The 12,762-nt window shown below is 44.9% G+C and overlaps 1 protein-coding gene across 1 annotated transcript in view; it reads right to left on the bottom strand.

Moving 5' to 3' along the window:
- AXDND1 (axonemal dynein light chain domain containing 1) overlaps positions 1-12,762 on the bottom strand; it is a 108,916-nt gene that overhangs the window by 87,746 nt on the left and 8,408 nt on the right. The window contains exons 3-4 of the mRNA XM_068239732.1: positions 9,487-9,587; positions 7,982-8,072 (exon numbers count right to left, since the gene is read on the bottom strand). Coding sequence (XP_068095833.1) covers positions 7,982-8,072; positions 9,487-9,587 — 192 coding nt within the window. The remainder of the gene's footprint in view (positions 1-7,981; positions 8,073-9,486; positions 9,588-12,762) is intronic.

Below are 12,762 nucleotides of genomic sequence, written 5' to 3'. Positions count from 1 at the left end.
TAATAATTCTTCCACCGTCTCTGGCCACCTCTCTGCCTGAAGTAACAATAAATGTTAATAACACTCCCATAACTTCAGTTCCCAAAGCACGGTGCTTGGGGGTAATATTCAACTCATCTCTCTCTTTTATTCCTCCACTAGCTGATTGCCCGGCGTTGCCCGGGTATGTATTTGGCTGGTGTCAGCTCCACCCACTTTTTATAACCCTAACACACAATTACTCAATGACGACGTTTGTGAGCTTTGTAGTCTTTGGCATCAATTTGCATTGAAATTAAAAAATCTGATGGGTTGTTTGTGGCTCCACCTCCTTTTCTGAATTTGAACCCCAGTCACCCAAAGACCAACTGTAACAGGTTTGAGGCCTGTGCCATTAACAGTGCAAGAATGGTAGCAATTACATATTCCCTTGAAAAGCGATAGGTGAAGCTTTATACACTTTTGTAGGCTCCACCCACTTTTCTGGATATTAATCCCATTCACTGAGTGACCAACTGTGCAAAGTTTAAGAACCCTCCCATTAACAGTGTAAGAATGTCTGCAGTTTACATTTTCCCAGGGAAATTTGTATTTGTCTCCACCCACTCATGACCCGGCGTTGCCCGGGTATGTGTTTGACTTGTGTTGATTCTGCCCACTTCTTCTAACCCTAACGCACAAACACTCAATGACCAAGTTTGTGAGCTTTGGGTTTTTAGCATCAATAATTTGTATATTCCCATAGAAATTAAACAAATCAGATTGGCTGTTTGTGGCTCTGCCCCTCTCCAGCATTTGAACCCCAGTCACCCAATGACCAACTGTAGCAGGTTTGAGGCATCTGCTATTACCATTATAAAAATGGCAGCAATATAAATATTCCCCTTGAAAATCAACAGGTGAATTTTGATCGGCTATTATAGGCTCCACCCACTTCCCCTGAATATTAATCTCAGTCACCCAGTGACCATCTGGGCAAAGTTTGGGAACCCTGCCATTAACAGTGTAAGAAGGCCTGCAGTCTACATTTTCCCAGTGAAATTTGGTTTTGGCTCCGACTTTTTTTTGTAACCTGGACATACAGTCACTCAATGACCAAGTTTGTGAGCTTTAGGGTCCTTGGCATCAATAATTTTGAATTTCCCAAGAAACTAAACTGTTTGTGGCTCTGTCCCCTTTTCTGAATTTGAACCCCATTGACTAACTGTACCAGGTTTGAGGCTTGTGCCATTAACAGTGCAAGAATGGCAGCAATTTTAATATTCCCCTTGAAAATCAACAGGTGATTTTGATTGGCTTTTTTAGGCTCCACCCATTTTTCTGAATATTAATCCCAGTCACCCAGTAACCAAGTGTGCAAAGTTTGAGAACCTTGCCATTAACAGTGAAGAAGGGCTGCAGTTTACAATTTCCCAGAAAAATCTGTTTTTGACTCCACCCACTTTTTGTAACCTTGACACACAGTCACTACTCAATGACCAATTTTTTGAGCTTTTGGGTTCCTGGCATCAAAATTGTGTGAATGGAAGCAGTTTATCCAAAAAAAAGCAAATCTGATTGGCTGTTTGTGGCTCCACCCCTTTAGTGAATTTGAACCCCAGTGACTTGATGACCGACTGTAGCAGGTTTGAGGACTCTGCCATTAACAGTGTAAGAATGACAGCAGTTTCAATATTCCCCTTGAAAATCAATAGGTGAATTTTGATTGGTTCTGGTAGGCTCCACCTACTTTTCCGAATATTAATCCTAGTTCCCCAGTGACCAACTGTGTCAAGTTTGAGAACCCTGCCTTTAACAGTGTAAGAATAGCTGCAATTTATATTTTCCCATGTAAAAAGTTAGTTGTTTTTGGCTCTGCCCACTATTTCTAACCTTGACATACAGTCACTCAATGACCAAGTTTATGAGCTGTGGGGTCTTTGGCATCAATAAGTTGCATTTTACCATTGAAATTAAACAAATCTGATTGGCTGTTTTTGGCCCACTCCCTTTTCAGAATTTAAACCCCAGTCTCCCAGTGACTGACTGTACCAGATTTGAGGCCTCTGCTATTAAGAGTGTATGAATGGCAGCAATGTAAATATTCCCCTTGGAAATCAAAAGGTGAATTTTGATTGGCTGCTGTAGGCTCCACCCACTTACCTGAATATTAGTCCCAGTCACCCAGTGACCAACTGTGTCAAGTTTGAGAACCCTGCCAATAACAGAATGGCTGAAATCAATCTAAAAAATCTGATTGGCTGTTTGTGGCTCCACCCACTTTAGTGAATTTGGACCCCAGTCACCCAATAACTGACTGTATCAGGTTTGAGACCTCTGCCATTAACAGCGTAAGAATGGTAGCAATGTAAATGTTCCCCCTTGAAAATCAATAGGTGAATTTTGATTGGCTGTTTTTAGGCTCCACCCACATTTCTGAATATTAATCCCAGTCACCCAGTGGCCAATTGTGTCAAGTTTGGGAACCCTGCCATGTAAAAAATTAAGTTGTTGGCGCCTCACACTTGTTCTAACCTTGACATACAGTCACTCAATTATCAAGTTTATCAGCTTTGGGGTCCTTGGTATCAATACTTTGTATATTCCCATTGAAAAATAAACAAATATGATTGGCTGTTTGTGGCTCCTCCCCCTTTCTGAATTTGAACCCTAATCACCCAGTGACAAACTGTACCAGGTTTGAGGCATCTGCTATTAACAGTATAAGAATGGTAGCAGCTTAAATATTCCCTTTGAAAATCGAAAGGTGAATTTTTATTGGCTGTTGTAGGCTCCACCTACCTTCCAAATTCTTAATCTCATTCACCCAGTGACCAACTGTGCAAAGTTTGAGAACACTGCCATTAACGGTGTAAGAATGGCTAGTTTATATTTTCCTAGTAAAATTAGTTTTTGGCTCCACCCACTTTTTGTAACCTGGACACAAAGTCACTCAATGACCAAGTTTGTGAGCTTTTGGGTTCCTGGCATCAAAAATGTGTGAATGGAAGCAATTTATCCACCAAGGAAATCTGATTGGCTGTTTGTGGCCCCACCCCTTTTGTGAATTTGGACCCCAGTCACCCAACGACCGACTGTAGCAAGTTTGAAGTCTCTACCATTAACAGTGTAAGAATGGCAGCAGTTTAAATATTCCCCTTGAAAATCAATAGGTGAATTTTGATTGGCTGTTGTAGGCTCCACCCACTTTCTAGAATCTTAATCACATTCACCCAGTGACCAACTGTGGCAAGTTTGAGAACCCTGCGATTAACAGTCTAAGAATGGCTGCAGTTTACATTTTCCCATTTAAAATGAATGGCTGAAATTTGATTGGCTGTTTTGTGCTCCGCCCACTTTTCCTGGATTTGTAACCTTGGTCACCAAGTGACCAACTGTGCCAAGTGTGGGGACTCTGGCTTGATTACTGTGAGAATGGCAGCCTTTTACATTTTTTCCATTGACTTGAATGGGTGAAATCTGATTGGCTTTTTGTAGATCCGCCCACGTGTACAGGGGGGACGCGAGACCCCCAGAACATATCATCCCAGGTAGTAAGGGATCTGTATACCAAGTTTCGTTCGAATCGGTCAAGGCGTTTTCGCGTGATCGCGGCACACACACACACACACACACACACACACACACACACACACACACACACACACACACACACACACACACACACACACACACACACACACACACACACACACACACACACACACACACACACACACACACACACACACACACACACACACACACACACACACACACACACACACGATTTTAAACATATAGATAACCAGCTCCTGCCATCTCCAACTCAAAAACATATCTCGCATCCGTCCTTTTCTCACTCAATCACTCAAGACACAATGAAAATGTTAATACATGCCCTTATAATTTCTCGTCTGGACTACTGCAACATACTACTTTGTGGACTACCTTCTAACAGACTGGCCCCGCTCCAGTCGGTACTGAACTCAGCTGCTCGTCTTATTCAGCTTTCTTCTCTATTTTCCTCTGCTGACCCTCTCTGTCAAGCTCTTCACTGGCTGCCAATTAACCAGAGGATCCAGTTCAAACTCCTAACCCTAACCTACAAAGCTCTCCACAATCTCTCTACCCGATACATATCATCACTAATTTCCAGTTACAAACCCAATCACAATCTCAGATCTGCACATGATCTTTTGTTGTCCTCCTCTAGCATCACCTCCTCACATTCACGTTTACAAGATTTTGCACGCGCTTCACCCCTCCTCTGGAATGCCCTCCCACAACACATCCATCACTCGCCAACCTTTGTTACCTTTAAACGCTCTTTAAAAACGAATTTGTTCTGACAAGCATATGCGCTACCTTAGGCCACTTCCCTTTGTCCTGAGACCAAATTGCACTCCTACTAGGTATCCTAAAACACAAATCCTCTATATATTTTATCGTATACTACCTCTCCTCTTGTTCCCCCCCCCCCCCCCATTCCCTTTAGATTGTAAGCTCGCAAGGGCAGGGCTCTCTCCCCCTTTTGTGTCTTGGAAATCATTATACATTTTATTCATCATGTTACTTTTATCACTGTCATTACCAAGTCTATATTTTGTATTCTGTATTTTGTATACATTTTTGTATTTTGTCACTAATTATGTATCTTGTATTTTGGTGTACACCATTGTCTATATTATTATGCACCTCCTGTTTGTTTCTTACATTGTACAGCACCACGGAATATGGTGGCACTTTATAAATCAATAATAAATATTTACCTTCCCAGCTCCAACACAGGCGCAATATCGGCTCTCCGCTCGGAGATAGGCAGAAATAGCCGATCGCTGACGGTCCGCTCTACTGCGCAGGCGCAATTCTCCTGAGCCTGCGTAGTAGACGGTACCTGACAGAGATCGGCTATTTCCGTCTATTTCCATGCTGAGAGCGGCAACAGCGCCACCCACTGGAGCCAGGGAAGGTAAATATATCAAGCCTTGTCAGGCTTGTCGAGCGAGCATTGCGGACAGGAATGGGGGAAGCCTCATTGGGACCCTGAGGCTTCCCCCTCCCGAGGTAAGTACTGCCCAGGGGACTTTTTTTTGATACAGGGTCTCTTTAAGCTATTTAGAAAACAGGACTATGTTCAACCAAGTGGTTGAGTAGCTCAGAGAAGCTCTTTTTGCATAGATAACAACTTAAGTGTTTTAACTCTTCCTGTACTGGAAAACAACATGAGACTTTTTTCTTTGCTACTAATCTTCTATTTCTTAGCTGTGCTACACATACGATTAATTATCTAATACGTTTATTTTGGCTTCAGATTTGCTTGAAAGAGAACCCGAGGTGGCATATTATAATCCTGATAGGACCTAGAGGCATGTCGAGTGCACAATGACATGCCTCTGGGTCATTTTATCGCCGCTGCCAGCCCCTCCCCTGGATCGCGGAAGAGACCGGCGGCGAGAGAGCAGCGCTTGGAATGCAGGGAGGTATGTTGTATACAGCGCTCCCTGCGCATTACTCTGCATCTGAGGGGGGAGCAGGAGGGCGGCCCGGGACAGGAGAGGAAGGGAGAGGTCGGGCTGCCCTCCCCGCGGCTCCGGCTCCCCCCTCCATTACAGCGCCCCCCTCCCAACAGCGCCCCGGGCGGCGGCACGCCCCGCACGGCCCAAGAAACAGGCCTGGGTAGAAACAAGGAAACAAAGGAAGAAGAAGCCATACGAGGCAAATGAAGGTCATTTAAACTAGAGACTGATGGTCAAGGGATGAGTTCAGAAATAATAAGTATATAAGAACAAAACAGGGCCAGTTCTAGCTACAGTAGGGCCCTAGAGCAAAAGTCACTTGGGGGCCCCCCTGATGCCCCCTTCCAACCAAATCACCCCCAGGGTCCCTGAGGCAGCTGCCAGGCCTGATCCAATCCTCCCACCCAATTACATTAGGTGTCCATCATATGTTCCATTTTTGGTGTTCCCATTATTCAACTCCTTTTCCTACACAGAGTACCCACATAGCTGGTGGGGGGGGGGGGGGGGCCTTGCTGGGCCCCCACAGACTCTGGGCCCAGGGGCAATTGCCCCCTTTGCCTCTGTGGAAGCTCCGGCCCCGGAACAAAATTAGCGGTGTCCACCTGTCCTTGACTTTCCTTTGTGCTACTGACATTATTGTTTGGTTCTGCCCATAATCAGTTGCAGTAGTAGGAAGGAAACTTTGTATACCTCCCTAACTATCTACCATAGTCTACAAAGATGTGGGAGGGGAATAATTAACCTACCTTTATGTTTTTGGGATATGGAAGGAAACTAGGAAACTAGAAACTGGTGTTTATGGCCTGCGTGCTAACTAATATGGCGCAATGCGATTATAAGTGATATTAATGTGAACCTGGACTTTACGTAGAAACCTCACTTTTGCTGAAAACACACAATCCACTATGTTCACTTCTAAGATGTATATCACAATTAACAGAAAAAATAAATTCAGGCCAACTACTTTGTTTTATGTGCACAGCCAACCCCTTTACAAAGGGTAAAGGTGGCAGCCTCCAATTCCCTCTCACATATACTGTAGACTCCTTTTAATATGTACAGCTAGTGAATAATTTGGCATCTGGTTACAGTTATAGGGGAGTGTGCAATGAACTGCCTTAAAGGGATCCTAAACTGAGAGGGATATGGATGTTTCCTTTTAAACAATACCAGTTGCCTGGGAGTCCTGCTGATGTCTTTGGCTGTAGTAGTGGCTGAATCACAGACCTGAAACAAGCATTCAGCTAATCCAGTCTGACTTCAGTCAGAGCACCTGATCTGCATGCTTGTTCAGGGGCTGTAGCTAAAAGCATTAGAGACACAGGATCAGCAGGAGAGTCAGGCAACTGGTATTATTTTAAATGGAAAAATCCATATCCTTCTCAGTTTACCGTAGGTTCCCTTTAAAGAAAACCTGAACTGAAAATTAAAAGTCAAAATAAGCATACACAAGTCATACTTACCTCCCATGTAGTCTACTCCTCAGTGTCTTTTTCCTCTCCTGCGTCCTGTTCGTCCACTGTGATCAATGGAATTCTCTGTCCTCCATTTTGAAAATGGCCATTACACCATAACAGCTTTCTGGTCAGCACACAGTTAAACTGTAACATCGCCCACTTGAGCCATAGGGAAACATGGACACATCAGTTCTCCTCTCAGCTGTAACTGACAGCAACTGATATATAACCGACAGCAACTGATATATTTCAGTTCTGACAAAATGTTGTCAGAACTGGAAGGGATCACTGTCAGAAGAAAATGGTGAGTTTCTGAGAGAAACTGATGGTAAGGTAACTATGTAATGTTCATTTGAAGTTACCTCATGTGTTTATTTTAAATAATTTTACTCAGTGCAGGTTCTCTTCAAGCAGAATTGCCTGCATAAAGCCTTACCCACCGTAATGCATTGCATGCAATGTATTAATTTCTGTTCTGCTTATCATGCTGTAAAAGTCTACGCACGTAATTCTGCTTAAAGCCAGTGGGTACCACTTTAAAAATCAAAAAGTCAGATACTCACCTAAGGAAAGGGAAGGCTCGGTCCTAATGAGCCTTCCCTCTACTCTCCCGGTGCCCTCGGTGCTGCGCTGGCTCCCCCGCCGCAGGGACTTCGGAGGTCTTCGGGAGCACTCGGGCTTCCGAAGACAGGCCGCTCCATACTACGCACGCGCGAGTGCGTCATAGAGGGAGCTCGTGCATGCGTAGTATGGAGCGGCCCGTCTTCGGGAGCCCGAGTGCTCCCAAAGGCTTCCAAAAGCTCCCTTCGGCTGCGGAAGTGGCAGTATTTGACCGAACTGGTCAAATACTGCCACGGGGGATCCTGCGCGGGACCGGGCACCGGGAGAGGAGAGGGAAGGCTCATTAGGACCGAGCCTTCCCTCTCCTTAGGTGAGTATCTGACTTTTTGATTTTTTAAATGGTAAACATTCACTTTAACGCAGTTTGTTGCACACACCCCTTAGTAACATGTTCTCACAGGGTAATCTATGCATCCAACATACCATGGTTCTTGGTGTCGAGTCACTTCGGCATGTTGCGATTGCTGCATTCTGTTTCTCCACTGCCAAAGCATCACAGAGAAAAGAAATGTCCCTGCAAAAATGAACATAAAATTATAATGACATCTAAAAACAATGACATATTGATATTTGCTATTGTGGTTAATGCAATATGATTTTACATGCATATGCATGAGTTCCAAGACCTTGTTTATGTCATGTGATGCAACATGTCAATGACAAATGAGCAGAGAAATGGAAGCAGAATAAGAACCGCTTAAAGAGAACCCGAGGCGGGGTTCTTCCATCGCAATCCTTATACAGAGGCTGGGTCTGCCTATAGAGCCCAGCCTCTGTTGCTAGTTAGTTCCCTCCAAAGCCCCCCCCCTGCGCGCTGTCAGACCCCATAAATCACAGCCGCGCTAACCTCACTACTGTCAGTCTCGGCTGCTCCCCCGCCTGCTGAATCGTTCCGGTCCCCGCCCGCGTCCCTTCCCTCCAATCAGCGGTGAGGGAAGGGATGTGGGCGGGGACCGGAGCGATTCAGGAGGCGGGGGAGCGGCGAGACTGACAGTAGTGAGATAAACACAGCCAGCTGCGACACGCTGCGTGTCGCCAGCGCGGCTGTGTTTTATGGGGTCTGACAGCGCGCAGGGGGGGCTTTGAAGGAAAAGAACTAGCAACAGAGGCTGGGCTCTATAGACAGACCCAGCCTCTGTATATGGATTGCGATGGAAGAACCCCACCTCGGGTTCTCTTTTAAGGCATAGGTAGGGAACCTATGGCTCGGGAGCCAGATGTGGCTCTTTTGATGGCTACATCTGGCTCACAGACCAATCAGTAGAGGTTGATTCACCCAGCTACACTGCTCAACCAGCGCAGCTTAGTGTGACAGTGCAAGTAGAATTTGCAAAGTAGGCACGATACTGCTGTAGCGTGCACCACTACCTTACTTGCGCTCCCCCTAAAATTAACGGCCGCTCCAACTGTCAGGCAGCCTATTGGGCCAATTTGCGGCATCTCGTCCTACAAAGTGAATCTACCCCCAAGACAGCTAGCTAATTGTACAAGCTGTTAGTCGGTATTTCTCCTGTCTAGCAAATTGCTGCTGTTGCGGAAACCCAAGAGAATCTGAAGACATGTCTGACACTTCCGCTGCCCGGAGGATCAACTGTGTACACAACACCATGGCAACAGGGACATGAGCCCTCTGCTGCGCATGCGCACTGTCCCAGTTTGAAACATATTGTATGGCTCTCATGGAATTACGTTTTAAAATATGGCTCTCTCAGCCAAAAAGGTTCCTGACCCCTGGCTTAAGGGAAAGAGACTATACAGAATGAAGCAGAATAGGGGAGAAATTCTGAGATCAGAAGGTGTAACGCAGTTGGAATTCTTTCACACTATGCCTGCACAAATGTGATTTCATAATTTTTACAAGCAGCTACAATTGTCTTTATATTTACACTGTTAATACATATAAATTTATATTGTGTCACATGACTTACTTCCCAGCACCTGTCAAGCAAACAGGCTGATCAGTCAAGTGTTTAAATTTGCCCCTGCGAAGTGGATGATGCCAAACGGGATCTGTGACCCGGAGCCCAGCCTGAAAGAAGAATACTTCGTGTGAAATAATAAACAGGAAAAGTATAGTTATAATTGCATTTAGGCCTCTTGCACACAACGGGCTTGATTCACTAAACCGTGATAACTAATATCACGGCCGTTTTCGCATGCATTTTTGTGTTTGCGCACGATCACAAATTTGTGCATGTAATCGTAAATTTTCGTGCAAAAAATCTGCCATTCTCACATGAAAATTCTTTATTGCGTACAAAAAATTTGTGATCGCGCGCGCAAATTCGCAATCACATGCAAACTCAAAAACGCGTGCGAAAAAGGCCGTGATATGAGCTATCATGGTTTAGTGAATCAAGCCCCTCATACGATTCCGATTTGCGATTTGACGCGACTTTACATCCGATTCTGATTTGCGATTTTTAATCGGTACTGCATGCTGCGGTTTTACTGCATTTTTCTTCTTGTTTTGATAGCATCCAGGGAAAATTGGAATCGCAAATCGAATTTGCAGTGTGCAGGGGGCCTAAATGTGATTCTGTTTTGCGATTTTTAACCGGTACTGCATGCTGCGTTTTTATTCTTGTGCTGATAGCATCCAGGTAGAATCGGAATCAGATTTGCGCTTTGCAGCGTGCAAGAGGCATAAACCATATTTATGTTTCCTTTTTAACTTGAACTAAGTGCTCCTTGAAGTGTGTACATTTAATAAAGATGCCCAGTAAAAAAGGGAGCGAGATAATGCCGATAGTAGAATAGGAGATGTTCTGCCACCTACTCCTAAGGCTCGGTTTACACTGGATGGATCAAACACAGATCCGTGTAAAAGCTGATCTTTGTAAAAACTGATCCACGAAACGTATCAGTTTTTATTTGGCATCGGTTTTTGATCCGTTAAGTTAGCCAGCAGCCAATGTATGGGCCGTCCCTCTGAAATTATCGCAGCCCCCCCAGACTTGCGGTCCGTTTGGCGGAACGTGCCAAACGGATCCATTGTAACTGAGCAATGTGAACAGATCCATAGGTTAACATTGGATCCGTACGTATCCGTTAGGATGCGTTGCCTGGCAGCCGTGCTGATCTATTGGGTTGCAGTAGTGTCTGAAGTACACCAGAAACAAGCATGCAGCTAATCTTGTCGGATCTAACAAGAATGTCAGAAACACCTGATCTGCTGCATGCTTGTTCAGGGTCTAAAGCCGCATCTACACTCGATTAGCCGCCGGATCGCCTCTTGCGTGTCCTGGCGCGTGCCCGCCGCGTTCCCGCTCGCCGGATTCGATTCCCCGCTCGTCCCCGCCGGCGCCGCTTATCTTCCGCTCGATTCCCTGCCATTGTCCCCTCGCGGGGAGCGAGCAGGGAATCGGCGGTGCGGAGATCCGTCCTGTCGGATCTTATCAATCGAGCAGCTTCAGCGGCTCGATTGATAAGGAACATCGGAGCCGCATCTACGTATGTAGATGCGGCTTAAGGCTGAAAGTATTAGACACAGAGGATCAGCAGGATAGCCAGGCAATTAGCATTGCTTAAAAAGTAATAAATATGCTCCATATAACTCTAACAGCAGGTTCACTTTAATGGCATCCATAAAATACCTGTATTGACTTGGTTTTACAGAAGACTTGGTAACTGACAGTCGTCACAGTTTCCCTTGGAAAACTCAAAGTGTCAACAGCACTCTCCACACCACACTCTCGGGTAGCTTATTAGTAACTTGTAAAAGTAAAGAATTAATGGCTCATTAGCAAAAGGTGGTGCATCAGGTTTCAGCCAACATAATTACTAAACTCTTTCTGCGGGAAGAAACTTATACGTGAGGAGGAATCTCATGCATAATGTCACTCAGTCGTTGTGACTCGTCCTGTGACACAAAGGATAGAAAACTGTTTATACACTCACACAACAGATCAGTATCTTGTTATAATAAAGCTACTGAAGCAAGAAGGCCTCACCTACTGTATCTCGTTACACTGAAGTAAGTAAATAAAAATTCCATAAGTATTACCTTTCAATGTGAAGATGTTTAGTATGGTGATCAGCAGGTGTAGAAACATTCTTAAAATGATTTTATGTTAAAGTGAACCTCCAGACTAAAAATCTACTCAGCAGCACTGAAAAGGCTTGGTGTTTCTTTTACAGTTTCACAGCATCAGAACTTTTTTTTCCTATATAAGCCTCATTTTTGGCTGCGTAGAAGCTAAGCTCTGCCCCATCAAAGAAAAGTGCCCGGGCATTTTTCCCCTGATACTGTGCAAAGTATGATGGGATTTCTGATGATGTTGTTCTCATTGCCTAGCAACTGGAAGGGTTGATTAGGACACAGAACAGTTGGAACTGCGTCTCATGCTCAGTCACCTCCTTTCAACCAAAAAGATGGCTGCCCTCATGAAATCGAACATTTGCCTGTTTTTTTTAAAACAGAGTGGGTAAGAGATCATATTATGTATCGATTTTAATTAACATAACTAATGTAACTATGTATCCCCTTTTGATGTTGCATGTACAAAGCTGTCTGTACCATCAGCCTGCAAGCAAACAGGATTTAAGCCCGACGAAGGCTGCGAAGCCGAAAGCTTGCTTATTCTTATTCTTTTTAGTTGGCCAATAAATGGTATCATCCTGATTTAAAAACGTCTTGCTTTTAATGTAACTTAATAACAGTATGTTTGTTTAGGCTGAAGTTTCTCTTTAAGGTGTCCATACATCAGAAGATGTATGGGCAGATCGACCAAGAGACAGATCTCTCTCTGATAGGAGATCTGTTCGGCACCATAAACTGCAGGCCAATCCCGGATTGATTTCAGCATGAAACTTTTGGGAATTGGCCTACTGATGCCGCCTCACCGCCCCCAGCGCTGTCCCCCTGGTGTAAAATGTGACCCGACCCCCCTGCTGGTGCATGAATAGTTCATCTGCCGACTGCCGGTGTCTGCCATTATCTCTGTCCTTTCCTTTACATACACGCGTCCCACGTGGTTGCCCGCGTATATATATGTGGCCGCATGTGATATCACACAAGCACCCACATGCAATACATCGGCAACCATGTGGGGCGCGTGTGTGTGAGGAAGAGGATGAAGACAGCGGCAGACACCGACAGGTACAGTATTCAAGTACATGGCACTTTAGGGGTGACAGTGCCGGGGGTTCCGTCCCATTCGTTACTGTCACAGGAGCCCTAGTGGTCAGACCGCAAATTGCCT

The sequence above is a fragment of the Hyperolius riggenbachi genome, chromosome 6, assembly GCF_040937935.1.
Source record: "Hyperolius riggenbachi isolate aHypRig1 chromosome 6, aHypRig1.pri, whole genome shotgun sequence".
NCBI classification, from domain to species: domain Eukaryota; kingdom Metazoa; phylum Chordata; class Amphibia; order Anura; family Hyperoliidae; genus Hyperolius; species Hyperolius riggenbachi.
Note: the sequence above shows the minus strand (reverse complement) of the source record. Positions and strands in the feature narration are given on the sequence as shown.